General features: G+C 44.3%; 1 protein-coding gene across 38 annotated transcripts in view; it reads right to left on the reverse strand.

Annotated features, from left to right (window-relative positions):
- Nucleotides 1–2,176: 2,176 nt before the first annotated feature.
- Nucleotides 2,177–18,443, reverse strand: part of CIT (citron rho-interacting serine/threonine kinase) — a 68,338-nt gene continuing 52,071 nt past the window's right edge. For 8 of the 38 annotated variants that reach the window (XM_086855488.1, XM_086855492.1, XM_086855502.1 and 5 more), the window contains 21 exons: nucleotides 17,998–18,102; nucleotides 16,688–16,828; nucleotides 16,417–16,524; nucleotides 15,567–15,684; nucleotides 15,158–15,322; nucleotides 14,933–15,070; nucleotides 14,507–14,687; nucleotides 14,185–14,276; nucleotides 13,786–13,890; nucleotides 12,767–12,936; nucleotides 11,715–11,795; nucleotides 11,379–11,514; nucleotides 10,071–10,210; nucleotides 9,124–9,216; nucleotides 7,725–7,833; nucleotides 7,478–7,606; nucleotides 6,726–6,806; nucleotides 6,031–6,109; nucleotides 5,715–5,915; nucleotides 4,588–4,891; nucleotides 2,177–4,128 (listed from right to left, as the gene is read on the reverse strand). In XM_086855488.1, coding sequence (XP_086711614.1) covers nucleotides 4,105–4,128; nucleotides 4,588–4,891; nucleotides 5,715–5,915; nucleotides 6,031–6,109; nucleotides 6,726–6,806; nucleotides 7,478–7,606; nucleotides 7,725–7,833; nucleotides 9,124–9,216; nucleotides 10,071–10,210; nucleotides 11,379–11,514; nucleotides 11,715–11,795; nucleotides 12,767–12,936; nucleotides 13,786–13,890; nucleotides 14,185–14,276; nucleotides 14,507–14,687; nucleotides 14,933–15,070; nucleotides 15,158–15,322; nucleotides 15,567–15,684; nucleotides 16,417–16,524; nucleotides 16,688–16,828; nucleotides 17,998–18,102 — 2,700 coding nt within the window. In that variant the 3' untranslated portion in view covers nucleotides 2,177–4,104. Of the gene's footprint in view, nucleotides 4,129–4,587; nucleotides 4,922–5,714; nucleotides 5,916–6,030; nucleotides 6,110–6,725; nucleotides 6,807–7,477; nucleotides 7,607–7,724; nucleotides 7,834–9,123; nucleotides 9,217–10,070; nucleotides 10,211–11,378; nucleotides 11,515–11,714; nucleotides 11,796–12,766; nucleotides 12,937–13,785; nucleotides 13,891–14,184; nucleotides 14,277–14,506; nucleotides 14,688–14,932; nucleotides 15,071–15,157; nucleotides 15,323–15,566; nucleotides 15,730–16,416; nucleotides 16,525–16,687; nucleotides 16,829–17,997; nucleotides 18,103–18,443 lie in introns of all 38 variants that reach the window. The other 30 variants (XM_086855479.1, XM_086855482.1, XM_086855498.1 and 27 more) reach the window with 5 other exon arrangements.

Below are 18,443 nucleotides of genomic sequence, written 5' to 3' on the forward strand. Positions count from 1 at the left end.
TTATTTAAAAACTCCAGCAACAGAGCTTGAAAGCTTGGGATGGGCCTTAAGCCTCCTGTCAGCTTCTCTTTGTTCCAGCAGACCTTTTTCCCCAAGTCTTTGTCCTCAGCAGGGTGACTCTGGGGTCGGGTCCAGCAGTGTGAGGGGACAGTCTGTGCCTCTGCAGTGTCCAGCAGCTCCAGGGAATGCCAGGGCTGTGGGATGTGTGCTCAGTGCTGGTACCTGCAGAGCACTCCACATTCTTCATCAGTGCATCAGGTGTGGTGGAACCACAGGACAGGAATAATTATTGTGGAGAAAGCTTCAGGTTTTTTAATTTTGAATTTGTAGCCCCTGGGCCTGTTTAAGCTGGCAAAGGGTTCAGTACAGGGACTGCAGCTGCCACTGCACCATCAGCTTCTGCAGCCCCAAAAAGTTGTGAGGGCTGGGGGGGAGCCCAGGGTGTGGCAGGGCCTGCAGGAGTGACCCTCCCTCTGCTCCACCCTGCCCTGCCCAGGGGTGCCCAGGTGCCCCAGACCTTTCCAGCAGGTGATGGAGGCTCTGAGCTGTTCCCTGGCACCTGTGGCCTCAACTGACAGTCCCAGGAGCCACAGATTTCCTCAGGTAAGGCACTGCCACCCTCAGCCCCCCAAATCCCTTTCTCTCCAGGAGGGTGGATAAAGAGGTAAGCTAAGAGATAAAAACTTGTTTTGGTTTTTTCTGGGAGGTGGGTTTTGGGGTGTTTTATTGGGTTTTTTTCCTAGGTCATTTTCTGCTTGACAGGTGAATGAATTAGATTAATCACTCTGTGTTCCCTTATTGCAATGGGATGAATCAAATCCCTCCAAAGGCAAAAGCTGGATCAAGAGTTGGATTTATTAGCTCACTTACATTCCCCACCCACAGCTCACAGTCTGTGCTGTTATGTTTATTCTTGGCTGTTGCTAGGAGAGCACATTTTTTAAAGGTAGATGCAGACACGTTTGTTACAGTCACTTTTGGGGACCCTGGATTAAACCAGCACAGGAATAATAAGAGCTCCCCAACCCCCTGAATTTCAGCACAGCATGTGGGGGTCAAGCTGACATGGATTTGTGCAGGGTTCTTGGGAATCAAAAAGCTCAATAAATAATTAATTATTTTGTTTTACTCCACCAGTTTCTGGATTAATTTAGTTCTGTTACAATTCGGATCATGCATCAATAGGACTGCAACAATGAGCTTTAAATAAGTATTGTTTGTGCACAGTAAAAGAAATAAAGGAACATTGAACAAGTCAGCATTTCATCATATACATCATAGTAGGCACAATAGATAAATCAAGCAGCTCAGGGGTTGATGGAGAGCATTTTCATGGAGAATGTCATGTAGACCAGAACGTAAGAGGAGCCATTGGTAACCCACCCCCACAGCCTCCAGCAAGCCCGTTCTCGGGGCTGAGGGGGTGGCTATGTGCACAGAACCAAAAACACTCAACAGTAGGAGGACAAATTAAGTTACTGTAGGCAGCAGTGTGAATATTAAAAACCTCTTCCTGTGAAAGAATACTTCAGACCCTGTAAAAACTAGTTCAGTTAAAAATAGATGTATTTACATTGAAGTCTGATCTAGCAAGTTTTCCCAGCAGGTGTAAGTTGAGCTGTACAGTAACTGCAGGTTGTACTCAATCTGACTGGATTTGTGAATGGTCTTTTTTTAAAGTTGCAGCTATTAGGCCTTAAAGCACCAGCATGTTACAGCAGTGGCATGAGGAGCTGCCTCCCTCTGCTTTGCTCCCAGTACAGTGCTGGGGTAAGTCCCAAACCTGTCAATTAACTGTAGTTAATTAAGATGCCTTTTTTTCCAGCTCAGGATGTGTGGGGTCAGTGACCAGGGTAAGACTGTTCCCAGATACTCACAGGTGCTTCACCTCTGCCCCTCTCACGGCTGAGGCAGGGTTGAGCTGGAGGTGCTTGCAGCTGACTGCTGCTCTAGTGCAGGATAAATCCACCTGGGTTAGTGCATGTGAACATGCCTGGGGTTTCTGAAGCCACTTATGCTACTGTTCAGGGAGTGACGAGTATTAAATGCTAAATAGTGCCAGGGTTTGCTCTTGGGTCAGCTGTGACACCTAGGATTGCCCAGCTCAGAGCCAGGTGTGGGGCAGGAGGGGCAGGGGCACTCCAGAGAGAAGGAAGCCGTCATTTCACCATGCCAGTCAAGATAGTTATTTGTTTTATTTGGTTATTGTTCAACAACAAAGTTCAATACTTTCCAGGTGGAGCTTTGAACTGTCCCTCTGGTTCCCTCCCTTGTCAATAATAAAAAGGTAATGAAGAAAAATCCTGTACTTTTAGAGACCTAAAACCTCATTTATGCTAACAAGCTTCAATTGCAAGTTAATGTTACAATATTTCTTCATGGGAGCGAGGAGGACTGAGGCGAGGCCCCTCCAGTGTCTGAAGATGGCTGTCCACAACCACCAGTAAAACAAAAAGCCAGTGTTGAAAAACGCACAGTTTACAATAAAAAAGTAGAAACCAATTCAATTCCCTTTTGTTACGAATATAAAGTTTCTTGTAAATATGTACAGTCCTTTGAGCTATTTCTATAGCAGGAAGCATTTCACAAACAAGACACAAGATATACACTTTCAGGACTCAACAAGCCCATTTCTGAGGTCTTGAAGATCTTCCATGAGATGCAAAGATTTAAAGACTGATCTCAGTGACCTTTCAAAATATTCAGACCAGGAGACAAAAACTTTCAGCAAATTTCCTGCCAAATCATCTGACTGAAAATAACCCAACAGACAAGAGAACAGAATACAATATTCATGAAACTCGCCAAAGGACACTGACAAGGCATTGGAATTTTGATGGGTTTCTAGAACAGGTTAGCACAGGCTTGCAAGGGACTAGCAGAAGTTAAGTGTGGCTCCAAGGGAAGATTTGATGCAGTTTTGCTCTTTCCAGTTGTAAAGAACATGGTTGTTCACTTAGAATGTTGCTATTGCAGAGTGAATGGTCAAAACCCGCTTTGAAAATCATTTGCTCTCTGCTTCATGTTCACAGCAGAAGAGAATAGGAAGCAATAAAAGGCTCGAGGTCAAACACGGGGAAGCGAAGGTGTGTCAGCGACTGCCAAAGCTGCTCCCTGTGGGTGTCCTGTGCCAAGACACCGGATCTGATTGCATGACAAGCTACAGCTCAAGGGAGGAGCCAGCCCGGGCTGCTCCCCCTGGGGAGCTGAGGCTGGCAGGACTCATTGCTGAAGAGACCATGTCCAGTGCTGAGAGGAGAACACAAGTGTGACTGTAATTCTTGTCATAGAATAAGGCTTGTTAACTCTTCGGTGCCAAATTTCCAGAGTAATTAACGGCTATTTTGCAGCGTGATCTAAAGGTTTCAGTTAATTTACAAGTGAGGTACAATACACTACTCAGCAAAGCAACCTAAAAGGAGAGAGCCAGTGATGGTGCAGCAGCATGCAGTGAACTGTCATGCAGAAGACCTGGATAAAGTCTTACAACCCAGTAGCTCATAGGTAATGCACTTTGTCTTAGGGCCGGGCAGGGGCGTTGGTTAAAGCAGGGGTCTTCCCTCCCCATCAGAGCTGCTCTAAAGCGATTTTAGTGAGAACAAAATAACTTTCAGAAGTGGCAGGTGAACAGGCTAATCAGAAGAAATTTTTCTTGTGTTCTGTGGAGAACATCCAACCACAGCTCCTATTGAAAGACTCACTCACCTTGGCCCTTCTGTTTCCAGGCCATCAGGGGATCCCAGCACGTCTCAGAACTATGACCAACTCTCTGTTAAGGGGCGCTAACCACAGTGATGACCTGGGGTAGGACACGAGTCCCATTTCCTAGATGAACTACTAGGGACTAAAGTGGATACAAAAAGTTCATGAACTGCTTGAAAGAGTAACAGTAGTACAAAGTGCAAAAACAGGAGTGCAGGAAAGTGCAGAGAAATTAACTGAGCTGCAAACGGTCTTGGAAAGCGTCACGGCTCCCGCTGCGGAGTGAGCTTTGGCCCAGGAATGCTGTTTGGGAACTGGGCTGCAGACAGATGGAGTGCATATACTCAGTATATTTCCTTTTTTTCCTGCAGGTCAAGATGAGTAACTTTGTCTAGCTGAGACTTACACTGAAGACTGGTCCCAGACCTGGCAAGGAAATAAAAGGACAAGTTACAAGTGACAGGTGTTTCTCCTCCAGGCACGAGGTGCTGGGAGCAGTACATCACCTGCTGCTCCCACAGAGCCAGGGCTCCAGTCATCCACAAACACTGACAAAGGCAGGCACTGTCAGCATCACCCTGAGCACAGCAGGCTCCCACATTCCCTGCTCCAGTTCCCCTTCAAATCCCCCATCACTTGTTAGTAAATGCACCTTTGCTTTCAGCCCATTCTAGCATCAAGCAGCTTTTGCAGTGCCAGAACCAGCCCAGGGCAGGTGGTCACAGGGCCAGTGCATGACACCACGTGGGCTCTGTTCCAACAGAGTTTGAGCAGCAGGGAGGTGAGATTTGATCTGCTCTTGTGCTTTCAAGTGTCACCAGCCCTTCTGCAATACCTACGAGCCTCTTCCTGAGAACAGACACGTTCTGCAGGCTCCTGACTTACCTTATTGACTTGAGCAAGAGGAGTTCTGGTCCCACTCACAGGCACCCTCCCTCGGCTGCTGTCCTCGAAGAGTCGTCCTGGGGAGCGCTCCCTGCGCGTGCTCAGCAGCCGGCCCGGAGATTTCTCCCTCTCCAGAGGCCTCCCCGGGGACTTGTCCCTGCGCAGCTCCGTGCGGCCCTCGCGGTACCGGTGAGGGGTGCTGGGCTCCCGGGGGTGGCTGGGCCCTTCCAGGGGCCCTGGGCTGGAGGCCACCCTCTTGGTGATGTGCTCGTTGTACGTGGGAGGGCCTCTCTTGTTCGGGCTGCTGTCATTCAAAAATAATTGATGCGAACCGCTGAGTGACAAAAACCTCCCATTACATTTTCTTTTAGCAAAAATGTAACTTTTCCCCCAGCACCCTTGGGGTGAGAAGCATCAGCCCTTCCCTGAGCCAAGATGGAAAATGCAGAGATAATTTGGCAGCTGGGGTATCCATCACATGAGCAACACTGGCAAAGTGCCTTCATGAATTGCCAGTGTAAGTCACATGTATGGAACAACACCTTTTCATACACTCCAGCATATGCTTTTCCATATAAAAATACACTAAAATTTGATACATACGTTTTCACACAAATTTCTGTACCTCAGGGATATTCAGGCCAGGCTGGGATGAACTACAAGCCCCCATTTCTCAGTGTCCTGTGCACACAGTTGCACCATCGGCCCCAGTATTTAATTACCTGTGTACCACATCACAACTTCCCAGCACCATCTCCCTAAAGCAGACTCATTATTTGATAGAAAGGGGCTTTTGCTTTACAGCTTGTTACAGCCAATCCAGTGTTATGTCAGTGATATGTTTAGTGTTATATCAAAAGTATCTCAGCTCAGAAAGCTTTGAAGCCAGAGCTCTATCACAACATCAAAGCAAACCAGCACAAGGTCGCAAAGCATTTGTGGAGATTATCCCCATCTTCCTAGAGCTGATGTTTGTTTCCTTGTGGATGTTAAGCCATTAGAGACTATTCCAGCATCACAGTAAGTGACTGTCACAGGAACTTGTTCCCACAGCAGGGGAAAAGGCAGCAGGAGGGAAGTTTTCTCCCGAGGCGCTCAGGGACTGTGACACCCCGACGTCCCCGTACCTGCGCGTGGCAGAGGAGCCTCTGTGGTGCTGCTGCTGCTGCTGCTGCTGCTCGTTGTTGGTCTCCTTCACCAGATTGCCCTTACAGCAGATCACCCTTAGCTTGTCTTGGTAGGAGGAGGCCAAGTAGATCGCTCCCGAGGAGATTGCAGGCCCGAGGTACCGCGGGTTTGGGATCTCCAAGTGGGCTCGTGCTGGAGTTCTGGGGGAAATTGCAGGAAAAAGTCTTTACAGTGGCAGCACAGTACCTCTTCCTGGGAAATCCATGTATTCCTGCAAAACAGGCTGTTCAAAGGAATGAAAAGAGAACAACTTACCCTAGAGAAGCTCGTGCCTGAATCTCGATCACTTCAAGGGAATTGAAGTGGGTCACGAACAGATAGGGCTCCCTGTAGGCTGGAGGAGCAGCACAAAGGCAGGAAAAAACACAAAATACATTCTCTATTAAAAACTTCTAAAACACAACAGCAAGCACAAGAGAGGCTGACAGCCCTGTGGGAAAACTAAGGAATACATTTTATGTAATGACACAGACACCATCAGTAAAGGGGGAGATGCAAGCTTAAAGAATTGTTGCTTTGAAACTGTGTCTCAAGAACTTTACTAACCAAAGTATCATGAAAAAGGCATTAAAACCAGACTATTAACTGAACAAAATCCCATTAGGCAGTGCAAAAGGCCTGAGGGAGCCATGCTGCCCTCATATATTCTTCACTATTTCAGAAACTTAGAGCATTGTTAAAAATTCCACTAGCAAGTTCAATCAGTGTCAGACCAGGAACATTAAGGAAATGGAACTTTGGTTTAGTTGTCCTTAAACTGCTTATATTTCAGAGGGTTTGCCATCTGGATTTATAATAAGCTTAAATTGTGGGATAAAGCTCCATAGTTTCTGAAAGAATTGGGAAGGGAAAAGGAGACAGAAGGGCTGAGTGCAGAGTACCCATTCTACAAGGATGCTTCCTGGTTTCAAGAATCCCCATAATCCAAGGGATTGTCCCTCAACACCTACCAAAAGCTAAGGGCAAGCGGTTCCATTTCAGGTCATCTGTCCTACTGCGTCTTCCATAGGAATCCACAAAGACACCAAACTCTGCCAAGAGAAGTCACATCAGGTCATGAGCATCTGCCTGAATTTTATTCATTTATTTCTGAAGGGACAAAGACCGTTGTTTCCAAGCTTTTTAATCGGGGAACATCTTGCAAATCCCATATTGCCATGAATTACACCTAATGCCATGGAATTGGCTAGATGTAGGAATACTGCCAGCCCAAAAGGTGCTGCAATTCCACATCTCTTTGTTCCAGCTAAACTAAGGTCATTATTTAATCTACACTTGGGAAGGAGATTCCTACCATTACTCACCCAAAATTACTGCTAGAGGGCTTTAGAAGGTTTGTGCATTCCCATGACAGTATATGACAGTATACAAGAGGGCAACAAAAGCAGCTGTACAAAAAAATAACACCCTCTTACTTAATCACCAGAAGGTTAAAAAGTCCCATCTGTCTGCATGGAAACCAGACAAAGCCCAAGTCTGAGAGGCCCTGAACGTCTTATCAGGGTAATCAAACACCTGTTTGCACTTAACACACTGCAGTCCTTCCCCGAGGCCCAGAAATCTGTGTGCAACAACTGATCCACCAGGCACGGAGAGCTTTCAAGCCTAAGCAGGTTCTGCCAGAATTCAACAGCATTTGGGTACCTTCTGCAGCTCAGAGAACAGGAGTAGTGCAACACCTGCACAACCATCCACCACTTACCATGGAAACACAGCAGATACTCCTCCCTCTGCCCTGCTGGGTTCACTTGGATGATGCTGACTGGGAAACTGTTGGTGGAAGCAGCAAACACAGCAGAGGCCAAAGTGTGGTCATTTTTATCCAAAAACTCTGCAAAGGGAATGGAGAAAAACACTTTGATTTGCACCAACTTTTTTTCCTAAACTGCTCTTGAAAAGTCCTACAAAAGAACCTGTGGAGCCACTTGGAGCATTTCATTATCTCCTACCCTCCAGTGTGTACTGCTTCATCTCAATTTCATAGAACTTGTTGGTTCCAATGATGATGCTGTAAGTGGTCAAATGGATGCAGCTGCAAGGCTCAGAGGTTTCAATCTCCTGGAAAAAAGGACAGTATGGACAGGTATTAATCCCCTGAAGCAGCTTACAGATAACACTGAGTCTGGAAAGTTGTATATTGCTACATTTTTCTTTACTAAAGGGAGAGGTGGCAACCTCAAAGACCCTATCAGTCTCTCAAAAGCATGTGGACAAAAACTCTAGCTAAAAGAAAGTTTTGTGATGTTTGAATGTAGACTTGCATATCAACCTGCCTCGAGGGAGAGCCTCTTCCTTTTGGAAGAATATACTGTTCTGGAAGATGTTCTTCTGCCCTGCAGCTCAGTTTTCTGGAGCAGTAGTGAGCAGTTCCTTGTTTACAGTAGGTCACGGCCAATCTTCCTTCCTTGTACATTACAGAAAGATGTTGTCCACCAAGACCTGCCTTGTGACTGAAGAGCTGGGATAGCTCTGCAGGTTAGCCTGACACAACACACAGATCCCCAGATCTTCTAAGGACAAGATTCCTTGCATAAATCCTACTTTATCTGGAAATTTAGTTGGCAGAAAAGAAAAGCATATTCTGGGCTTGCTGCCATCTTGTTAGGATCTAAATGCAGTTGTCTGGATTAGTGGACACAAGGAAAACCTGCCCTTTAGAACACACCTTTGCATGTTGTGCATGCAAGCCCTTGTCAGAGGAGGGGCTGTGGACCCTCAGTGTTCCTGCTGTGAGTAGGAGTTGGTACCAGCTGCAGTGCCTGTGGACATTCCAGGAGTGCTAGTATCCCTGTTGCTTCCCCAGATCTCCATCATTCATGGAGAGGCTCCTCCTCTCCTGAGGAGGCCGGAGCTGCATGACTGCCCACTGCTTCCCTCCAGCAGTGCCCATGGAGCACTCAGGGACAACAGCCTCAGTCACACTGGAAAATGAACTGGTGCCTGCAAAGTCACCTGCAGAACCTCCCAGGGAGATGCACTCTGACTGGAGCATCCTTTAATTTGTGAACAGGAAAGGACATGAGTTTCTGGGTGCCAGCCTGTTTTAAGGCAGGTGGTGTTTAAACTTTTTGTCCTGAGGAGAGATCTCTGAGTGTATGATTGCAGCTCAGTCCAATATCTCAAAAAATCACAGCTCTGTTCTGCATCTCTCCAAAAATGCCAACTCTTATTAAAGGAAATTGCTGCCTACTCCACTTTGAGTCAGTGCACAGTGCAATTTGTTATCATTTTAGCTGGCAAACAAATTTTCTCATGCACACAGAAAGATTTTAGATGTTTGCTCCAAAGCAAAGGCTTAGAGCACTATGTGAATTAACCTCAACTACAGCAGAGAGGTACTGAACTCACCTTTCTGATACAGAACTTGCTCAAGCTCTCATTGTACCGCAAAACCACCACTTTATTGGGCATGGCTGCACAGATACAAAGACTGTTCTCAACCTGTAAGGAAGATAACAAGCATAGTTCAGAATGGCAATAAAATAAATTCTATTGCTGAGCATGTGAAACGGATCCGAGAACCTCTTGCCACAAAAAGAACTTTGCAGAGATAAGCAAGTACATTTTATTAATAGGGTAATTATTGTGAATTCATGAAATAATGAAAAGCCTCTTCACATTCTCAAAAAAGAACGTGAATTTAAATGGCTTCTATGATTTCTTTTATGCTTGAAAGACGTTAATAAAAAATGAGAAGGTTTTCCATAGAAAAGGGATTGACAAATTGAAATACGTTAGGTCTACATTTTAACCCCTGAAACTTATCTTAAGCATCACTTTGAAACGAATGGTGTTCAGTTTGTTACCAAAGTAGTCCACAGAAATAACTAATGTTAATGAGAATTTTTGCTGTGATTAAATGCTCCATACTAAAACCAGTAATCTGTGTAAATGTCTAGAATTAAAATGCCACAAACACCTAAGGAAATTTGCTAGCCTGGAAGCATTCAAGAACAAAGACTGGACATAATTCACTAGCTAAAAATCTCAGAATTGTAGTCAGTAGTGAGGAGGCAGTAGTACCAAGCTATGCTGGATTTCTTACTTTCTAGCAGTTTAAGCTATACCACCATGGCATCCTGACTGAATTGATTCACATTAGCAGCAAATCCCCCATTTTGTCTACAGCTCAGTCTCTCTTCAGCCCATACATTTTTCTTATTTGAAGAAAAATATTCAAAGCAAGAATATAGACCTTGGATGTATTGCCAGTGGAATAAAGATGCTGATTTGTTAATATTAAACACAGAGCAGCCTAAGGGGTGGTCTGGGGACACGAGGGAGTTGTAACTTACTTTGCCAGCAGCAAAAAGGTGACATCCTTTGACAGCCTCAAAGACATTTGGTGAGACATCAGGCTGGGCTGGGAGGTGAGACTGGGCTAGAGACTGCTTCACTTTCTTTACATCAACAAGACACAGAGCCCTTTCTTCTCCTGGAAACAAAAAAAAAGTGCATTTCATCAAGGGAGAACTCCCTATTCTCTACAAAAGTCTTACCTAAGCAGCAGCTCATTGTTACAGGCTGTTACTGGGGAAACAGTCACAAGGTACCATGTAGGATTCATTCCATATTATTCCTATTCAAACTGAAAGAGAAAACTTACAAAAACCCAACCCCACAACAGGCAGTAAATTCACCAGGAGAACAACCATTCCCTGCATGGATTATTAGTGATGCTGAAGTCTAGCAGAACACAGTAATTGTGGCCTCATTAAGACACTATTCAAAATTAGCTAGGAAGTTTTATTTTGCCCTTCAGATCTTCTTTAAGTACAAGATGTTTTAATCACTCTGTGCCAACAGAACTGGCAAGGGATTTCCAAGAACTGCCCTAATGAATTGCATTACAGCCCAAGGCCAATTCTTCTCAGAAGTCCAGTGACAGACTAACACAACCTTCTCATTATATGTGAGATTTGATTTGTTCTCTACTCCCCTGACACAAATAAACCATGGACATCTTAAACCCTTACCAGGAAAAAAAAAAACAAAACCACAAAACTAGCAGAATGAGAGAATTTATTTTTCATTCCCTACAAATGCCATATAGATACTTGATAATTTGGGCTTTCAGATGAAGATACACCCTAATGTTCAGCATGCCTACATCCGTGTGGGAAGGATTATCTCTGGAAAACCACAGATGGAGAGATTAAAGCTAGTGTTCCTATCATAAAGAAATCTTAAATCATGACAGGAGTCCCAGCTTTGTTACAGGGCAAAAGCAGATGAGTTAGCCCTGTGTCCCAGTGATCACATAGTGGTCCTCAAATAGTTAATTACCTTAAAAAGGCTATGCAATAATTAAGAAGAGATGTTCACTGATTAGCTCAACACTTTTTAAATTGAACTTAAAATGATGACTGACTTCTAACCTGGAAATGTTTTGTCCCTGGCTCTGAAATCAGTTTCTCATGAAGGTTTAACTGAGTGCTCATTCACATAATCCCTTACCAGCCAGCCCCAGACAAGACTGTGTTCATCACAGCAAGTCACTCCTGCCAATTTGCTGATAAAAAAGCCTGGAGCAAATCCAAAGGCAGGCAGGACCTGGCAGCACAAAGCCACTGCAGGGCCAGTGGGAACACACAGCCCTGTACCTGCTATCATGAGCAGCTTCTCCAGATCCTTGATGAGGTGAATTTGGAAGACAGCTCCCATTCCTGGGATGTGCGTTAAGGAATTCTTCAGTACATTCAGGGCATAGAGACCTTCTTCTGCACCCACCAGTACTACCTACAACAGGGGAAAAAATAGCACTACGTGAGGAGAGCAAGGAATGCACCAACAGCAACTTGGGTGATACTCTTTAGCAGCAAAGAGAAAAACCAAACCCACAAACAAGTGCATAATTACACATATTGCAATCAAGATAACCGTTTCCCTGAATCAATTTATCCACTACTGAGAAAGCCCCAAGTGCATGTGACCATTACCTGGTCACTGAAGGGCATTGTGCAATTTATATCCAAACGATCTTCACCCTCCAGCTTCAGCAGGGAGTTCCCCAGCAGTTTCTGCAAATGACAAAAATATTTTTTTGTTGTTTGAGTTAATCTTCATCACTTTATCTGTGAGTATTTTAACAATGTAAGGTCATCATTTCAGACAGGCAAAGAGCTTGGCAAAGATTTCTTTTTCTCAGAAAGCTAAAAGTTGCAGGGATGCCTCCTACAAAAAAATTAGTAAACTTTTATCTACCTTAGACACAGTAAGGCAAACTGATCAGAATTATCCTAAATTCAGACAGAGCTTGTTGTTGTCTCTATCCTTTCCATTTTCCCCAACCTCCTACAAGAGAGCAGTGGAATTTTCCAAGGGGAAGGATTAAAGAAATGTATAAAAGTTGGTGGGAGCATGTATTTTTCTCAGAGACAAAAGAAATGTGAGCCTGAGAAAAAAAAAGAGTATTTCCTGCAGTCAGATATTCCCTACCTCCAGAGCTAACGTTCTCTTATGCAATGCCTCAGAATCCAACCTCCCTTTACCAGAAAAAATAGAGTTATCAGTGGAACAGTGTGAGAAAGGCTCGCCATAACTTAAACAAATCTGTTTAACCTCTTATTAGGAATAAAACTTAAACGAAAAAGTACACACCCATACACACCTCCCCCCAGCAAGAAACATAAAACCTCTGACTCTCTAAGAATGGGAGGGGAGGGAGGTTTTTCTTCTTTTAAGGTTTGCTTGTTCCATGTGGTACCTTATGAGATTGGATTTAAACCATGCCCTAACTGCTCTTCCTTTCTCTGCCAGAACTACAGAGATATTTTGGGGTTCCCTTACTACACTCCTCAAGTCTAAAGAAGGGTGTTGTAATACACAGCATCAGTCTCACAGTGAACTGGCTCCTGGTGCTCAAATCAAAAGGCAGAAGCAATAACTTACCTTCAGTTAAACCTCAGCATGTCAAATACCGAAAAAATATTTTTCAAAACTCTGCTCCCTCCCAGAATATTTTATTATTAAATGAAACTTTTATACTCACAGCATCAGCCTCAGCTTTTTCTCTGGAAACTCTCCCACCTGCCACTATTGATTCCAGTGCTGTGACCCAGCGCTGTTTGTCAGGGAAGCTGGGTGCTAACAGGTAGAGTGTTCTACCAGGCCAGCAAGTGGTGTGTGGATGAGACTCCAATTTTAGGATATATGGCACATCTGAGATGTTATATAGATAGAATAAGACTTAGATTAGTTTTTGGAATATTGTCAGTGGACTTAAAATCAACACCTTTCAGCCTCATTGGAGAGAAGTTGTATTTATCATGACGTACCATGGCAATTTACACACTGGTTTCTCCTTTACAGGTCCTGCACAGGCTAGCTACTTTCACCTAAATATTAGCTGGATGTATGCAATCCATACATACAAGGCTGTTTTTAACTCAACAAAAATAATTTCTTGCCTTTTATTCAAAAAAGAAATTCCGTTGTGGAAAAACAAAACAAAACCAAACCAGCCACTTGACTAAAGTTTTCCCTGTACTGATTAAGAAAAATTTGTAAAAATTGGTTATGGAAACCTTTGTTTTTAACAGTCTGTATCCTTTAATGTAACAGTCAAGACATACAGAATCTTATCCATCAGTTCTGTTCAGTACATACAAATCAGCACATCAACATTTTTTCATAATAAGAGACTGTATACACCCCACAGCATTTCTAAGTTAATGGCTTTGTGGTCAGAGCACAATGGTGGCAGGAGTTATGACATATCACAGTTAATAGAGAAGAAATTTCAGTAAACCGAGTGTTAATGCTACAAATCTCTTAAATTTACTTCCATTTGGGTTGATGACTATATTAACCACAGTTCTACCACGACAGAAGCAACAGCCTGGGTGTAACTAGATCTGGAGTGCTGAGCTACTCCCCGAATTCAGATGGAGGTAAATTACAGCGTTACACAATGAAAGCTCGAGGGAGAAAATTCTGTTCAGCCAAACAAGGCTAACTGATGGCAAGCCAGATGAAATCCATTTGACCTCATCTATGTTAGATTCTCACCTGTCTTTGCTGTATTGGTAAGCTCAGTAGCTCCTACAGCTCCATGAACAGTTACATCACCATCAGGAAGGCAGAGCTCAAATTCCTCCAGAGGCCTCTGTCCAGCTGCAGGAGAATGGGGAGACAGATTAGGAATGGACAAACAGGTAACAAGAAAATAACTGTGACAGCAAAAGGAATGTGGATGCACACTGGACATTTTCACAGGCGGATTATCATGACATGCCAGCCAATAAAATGGCTAAGGGCGTAGAAAAAATAATGTTGCTTTATCACTGAAGATTCAGCTAAATTTAAATTATACAGCCATAGCAAGCAGTAATAATCTTTAAGCCTCTCAACCCACCAACCAATATCTGAAGATTAAAATATATGTTCTTGCTGGAAATTCTAAGTTACCTTCTCTTGCTTCTGCATCATAAATGAGGACTTTGGTTCCTTCCAGGACAATATACTTCCTGTCCCAGCCCTGTTGCCCACGTTTATTATTCCTGAGGAAAATAAGCACAAAGCCAGGTTGGACTTTCTGCTTGGATTCTACATAAAGCATGCATGCAACTCCTATAAAAGAGAAATTTCAGTGGTAGCAATTGTAATTACAGTGATGGTAACTGCGATGCCCACGTAATGGGCCTGTACCAATTATCTCATTGTAAGAGCCAGGGTAATATAAGGCCAAGTATTTCAGCACCTGACACAGCACCAGGATTCCTGTTTTTACCTTGGCACTTTCATCCACCCTTCAAGACGCAGACTGGTGCTTGGCTCCTTCAGCTGCAGGCCAGGGGAATTCATCTTATCCCGGCAGAACGCTTCCGAGAAGTGCGTGGCATATTCTGCTGGCAGCCCACAAGTAGCTGGCAAGCAAGTTGAGCATTTTGGGTGACACATCACTTGGCATTCTGACAAGAGGACAGGGAAAAACTTCTGTTAAATGACCAAAAAAATAAAAATAAAAATCATGACACAGCTGCCTCAGCTTCTAACACACAAATCCCAGCTTCACCAAGGTTCCCCCTCCACTCCAAACCACCAGATGTTTTCTGAATGTTTGCACCAAGCAGAGTCTTCACACTCGGTCTCTTTCCCTGTTCTAGATGGCTGATGCCTTCTCCCCACCCCAAGCTGTGCTGTGTTTTGCCCTTACCCAGACACTTGGAGGCCTGCCTGCCGAAGTGCACCGTGTCCAGGCACACGGCACACTTGGTGGCCCTCATGTTGAGCCCCACGTTGAAGCGATGGGGGATGTTGTGGTGCATTCGCTCCTTCAGGCGCCGGCTGTACTCTGCGAGGGACAGAACTCATCAGCAGGGGAAAAACAAAATCAATAAATTGACAGAGACAGAAGAAGAGGAGCTGAGCAGGAGCCTACCCTCTGGTGTGGAGGATTCCTTCCTGCGGCTGGAGGGGGGAGCCAGCAGACTGATGGGCGTGGGCTGGTGCTCTGGGGAGCGCACTATGGCAGACATGATGATCTGCTGCCTGGCTGTGGCCGGGGTGGAGGGGTGAGGGTGGTCGGATATTTTCCGATGAGCAGCTACAGACAAGACAAATGTCCCTGGTTAACATGACCAACGTGGCACTCTGGTTCCTAGCAGGGCTCTGTGTGACCAGCCTGCAGTTACAGCCCACAGAATCAAGCGTAGCCTGATTGTAACTTCACAGCAGTGGCAATAATTAAACAACATATGTTATTGCTAGAGTGGCACACAATTACAGGCACGTTTTCAGACCAAAAACGTGTGCCTCCCTCCAGATTAACCTTTTCTGTTAACCCCTACCTTCTTCACGAGCAGATCTGAGTTCAATGCGTGTTTTCTGTAGAGCCTCCTCCAGCTCAGCAGAACGAGCCTTCTCCTTCTCCAGTGCCACTTTCAGCTCATTGTATTGCAGGGGAACCTGTGTGGGTAAAGAAGGGTCCTCTTTCCGCCGACTAAACAGGCCCTAGCAACAGAAACACACAGACAACTCCTAACTCCTAGCAAGAGATGGCTTAATCTAGGCAAAGTGACACTCGCTAGTGGCAGTCCGGCCAGAGGGCCTAATGGCAATTCTGTTATGTGTAAGGATGGATTTTTAGTTCATATTGGCACTGGAGAGAAAAATGTCAAGATATGGATTGATTTAAAGAGGGACTTACATTACCTGTTAGTACTCACACCTGGAGTTTCCGAAAGCATCTAAACAGAGGATCTCAAAATACGTGGTTAAAATTAAATTACTTCATTCAAAATGACAGCACAGCTTATGACAAAGATGTGACACAAGTCACATCACTTGACTGATCAGTCCTATGCTGTGACTACTGGACAACCACTCTTGATACACAATAGGCTCGTATACATATACATACTTACCATGAAAAAAAAAATGCTTAAAATTCTGTATTCCTACAGCCTCACTGAGGTGTAGCTACCAGGTTGTAACCTAAGTATTCTAGGAAGAACAAAATACCAGAAAAGCCACAAAGAACACATTCTGCCTAGTAAAGTTTGTGTTCACCAACTCAGAATGGTCTAAAATGAGGACAACATTTTGTTACACAAAGAAAGATAGAATATTAAGAATACACAGCACGTAACTAAGTACAAAACCATTTAATTCCATGCCTCTCAAACCTTCTTCACCCACCTTTTTCTTTTTTGCTGGTTGGTCCATCTTTGCCTGCAGGAAATCAATGAGTTTAGTTTGCTGAGAAATAGTGCCCTCCATTTTCACTTTTTCATGGGAATAGAGAACCTGTGAATCACACACAGACGCAAGAAATTTCATCTTAACAGAAGAAACAAACAAATAACTCAACAGTAAAACAGAGCTAAAAAATACCATTTCACACAGAAACTGACATCCTAAAGCCTCACTGGGAATGAGGCAAGGCACTGCCCTGCTTCCTCATCCTCACCTGAATGTTTTCCAGCTGATATTCCAGGTCACTTCTTTCAGTCTTCAGAAGATCTGCTCGGTCCAGAGCCTCTTGCAGGCCTTGAGTCAGGCGGAAGATGTGATTCTTCTGCAGATCCATTTGCTGCTGCAGCTTTGCCTGCTGTTGAAAGGAAAACAGAAAGGCCAGTGGTTTGGGTTTGTTGTCTTCTTGTTTGTAAGTAAAGGCTATTAAATGTTGTAACTCCTTGTAAAATGATCATCATTACAGAACTTAGAAATAAACACACAATTCTTCAAAAGCTGGAAAATTACAATACTCTACAAGATTCCTTTCAGAATGCATTGTGATTAAACAAGCATTTCTGTGTATTTATATTAATCTGTAGCAACACCATTTTCTCTGTACAACTACCAGAAGCCACCTCAGTACTTCATAAAAATAAAACTATAAACTTTACTATAAACCCAGACAGTCATAGTCACATGAGAAGGAAAATAATGACCAGCTGTTTACATCTTAGTCTCCAAATAACAGCAGAGGAGGGCACATGACAAAATATTCCTAATTCTTTTAGGATTTACACTTTCTTGACAAGAAAGTCCCTGACTAGGAAAACCACGGACACTCTTATGTCACAAAGCAAGAGCCAGAAATTTTTTGTGGTGATGCATAAAGGAGTAGGCAACCTGTCAGTACCCCAAGGATACCAGAAGCCTCTAATTGCCCTAACTGTCTATAAACACCCCTGAAATCCTCCTCTAGAACCTCTCCCCCACCACCCAGAACTTATTGCCTGCATTCAACTACTCCCTGATATGGTGCAGGTGTGTGACCTTGGATCCAAATTCTGTGACCCAAATTAATGATGAAAAGAGCTGTGAGAAGCCCCACCTGTGGCCTCGAGGTGTGCACCCTCAGCATGTTGGCTCCAGAGCTGGTCTTAAGCTATGGCCCTTGGCCTTGGCCTGGTCAGAGCTGTGCCTGGGTACAGACTTGGTCTTACAGACCTGACCTAGGAGCTTCAGCAAATCTGCCCTGGTCCTGTTGTTCAGGTCCTGTGGGCTTGAGCCTGCAGGCTGCAAGGTCCTGAGCCTGGCACACTGTCCCCTGTGGCTGCCAGCTCCCCTGCCCCTGAGGAGCAGCTCACTTTTACTGCTCCCTGACATGGCCACACACTCAGACAACTTTTAAGTGAAAACAACTCCCCCAGCTTGATTAATCTCCCCAGTTATACAGAAGAAGGATGGATGTGTAGCTCTTATTCACACAACCTCCCCTCCTCAAGATGTGGAACCTTCTGAAGTTCTAACATGAATCTCCAAGGTTACCTCCTCCAGAAGCCTCTGCTTGAGCTCCCTTTCTGTCTCAAGCTTCTGCTGTAAACTGCGGGCGTTCATCTCCAGCATGGCGTGCTTCTTCTCCAGGTCATTGAGCTGGGAAAGAGGGTCAGAACAGCATTGAACACTAATAAATATAGTTCCACAGTCTTAAAATCCAACTTCACCAAGCACATGCTGAAAAAAAAAATGATAAAATTAGACTTCGGTTTCTGGGGAAAAACCAGCCAAAAGACATTTTGGCTTGTTTAAATGCAGATACCAAGTTATTGAAGAATTTCATTCCAGGCATCATAGGCTGCTGTCTGCTTTAGTCTTTTTCAAAGAAAATCTGAGGTCTTTAGCTTGAAGATAGAATTCTATTCTATGCCCTCCAGTCTTTTTAATTTGTCTCTATAACATCTTGAAAAAAGCTGCTCAAGGCCACATTTCTAAAA

Source organism: Cyanistes caeruleus, chromosome 18 (genome assembly GCF_971803275.1).
Source record: "Cyanistes caeruleus chromosome 18, bCyaCae1.hap1.1, whole genome shotgun sequence".
In the NCBI taxonomy this organism is placed as follows: Eukaryota; Metazoa; Chordata; class Aves; order Passeriformes; family Paridae; genus Cyanistes; species Cyanistes caeruleus.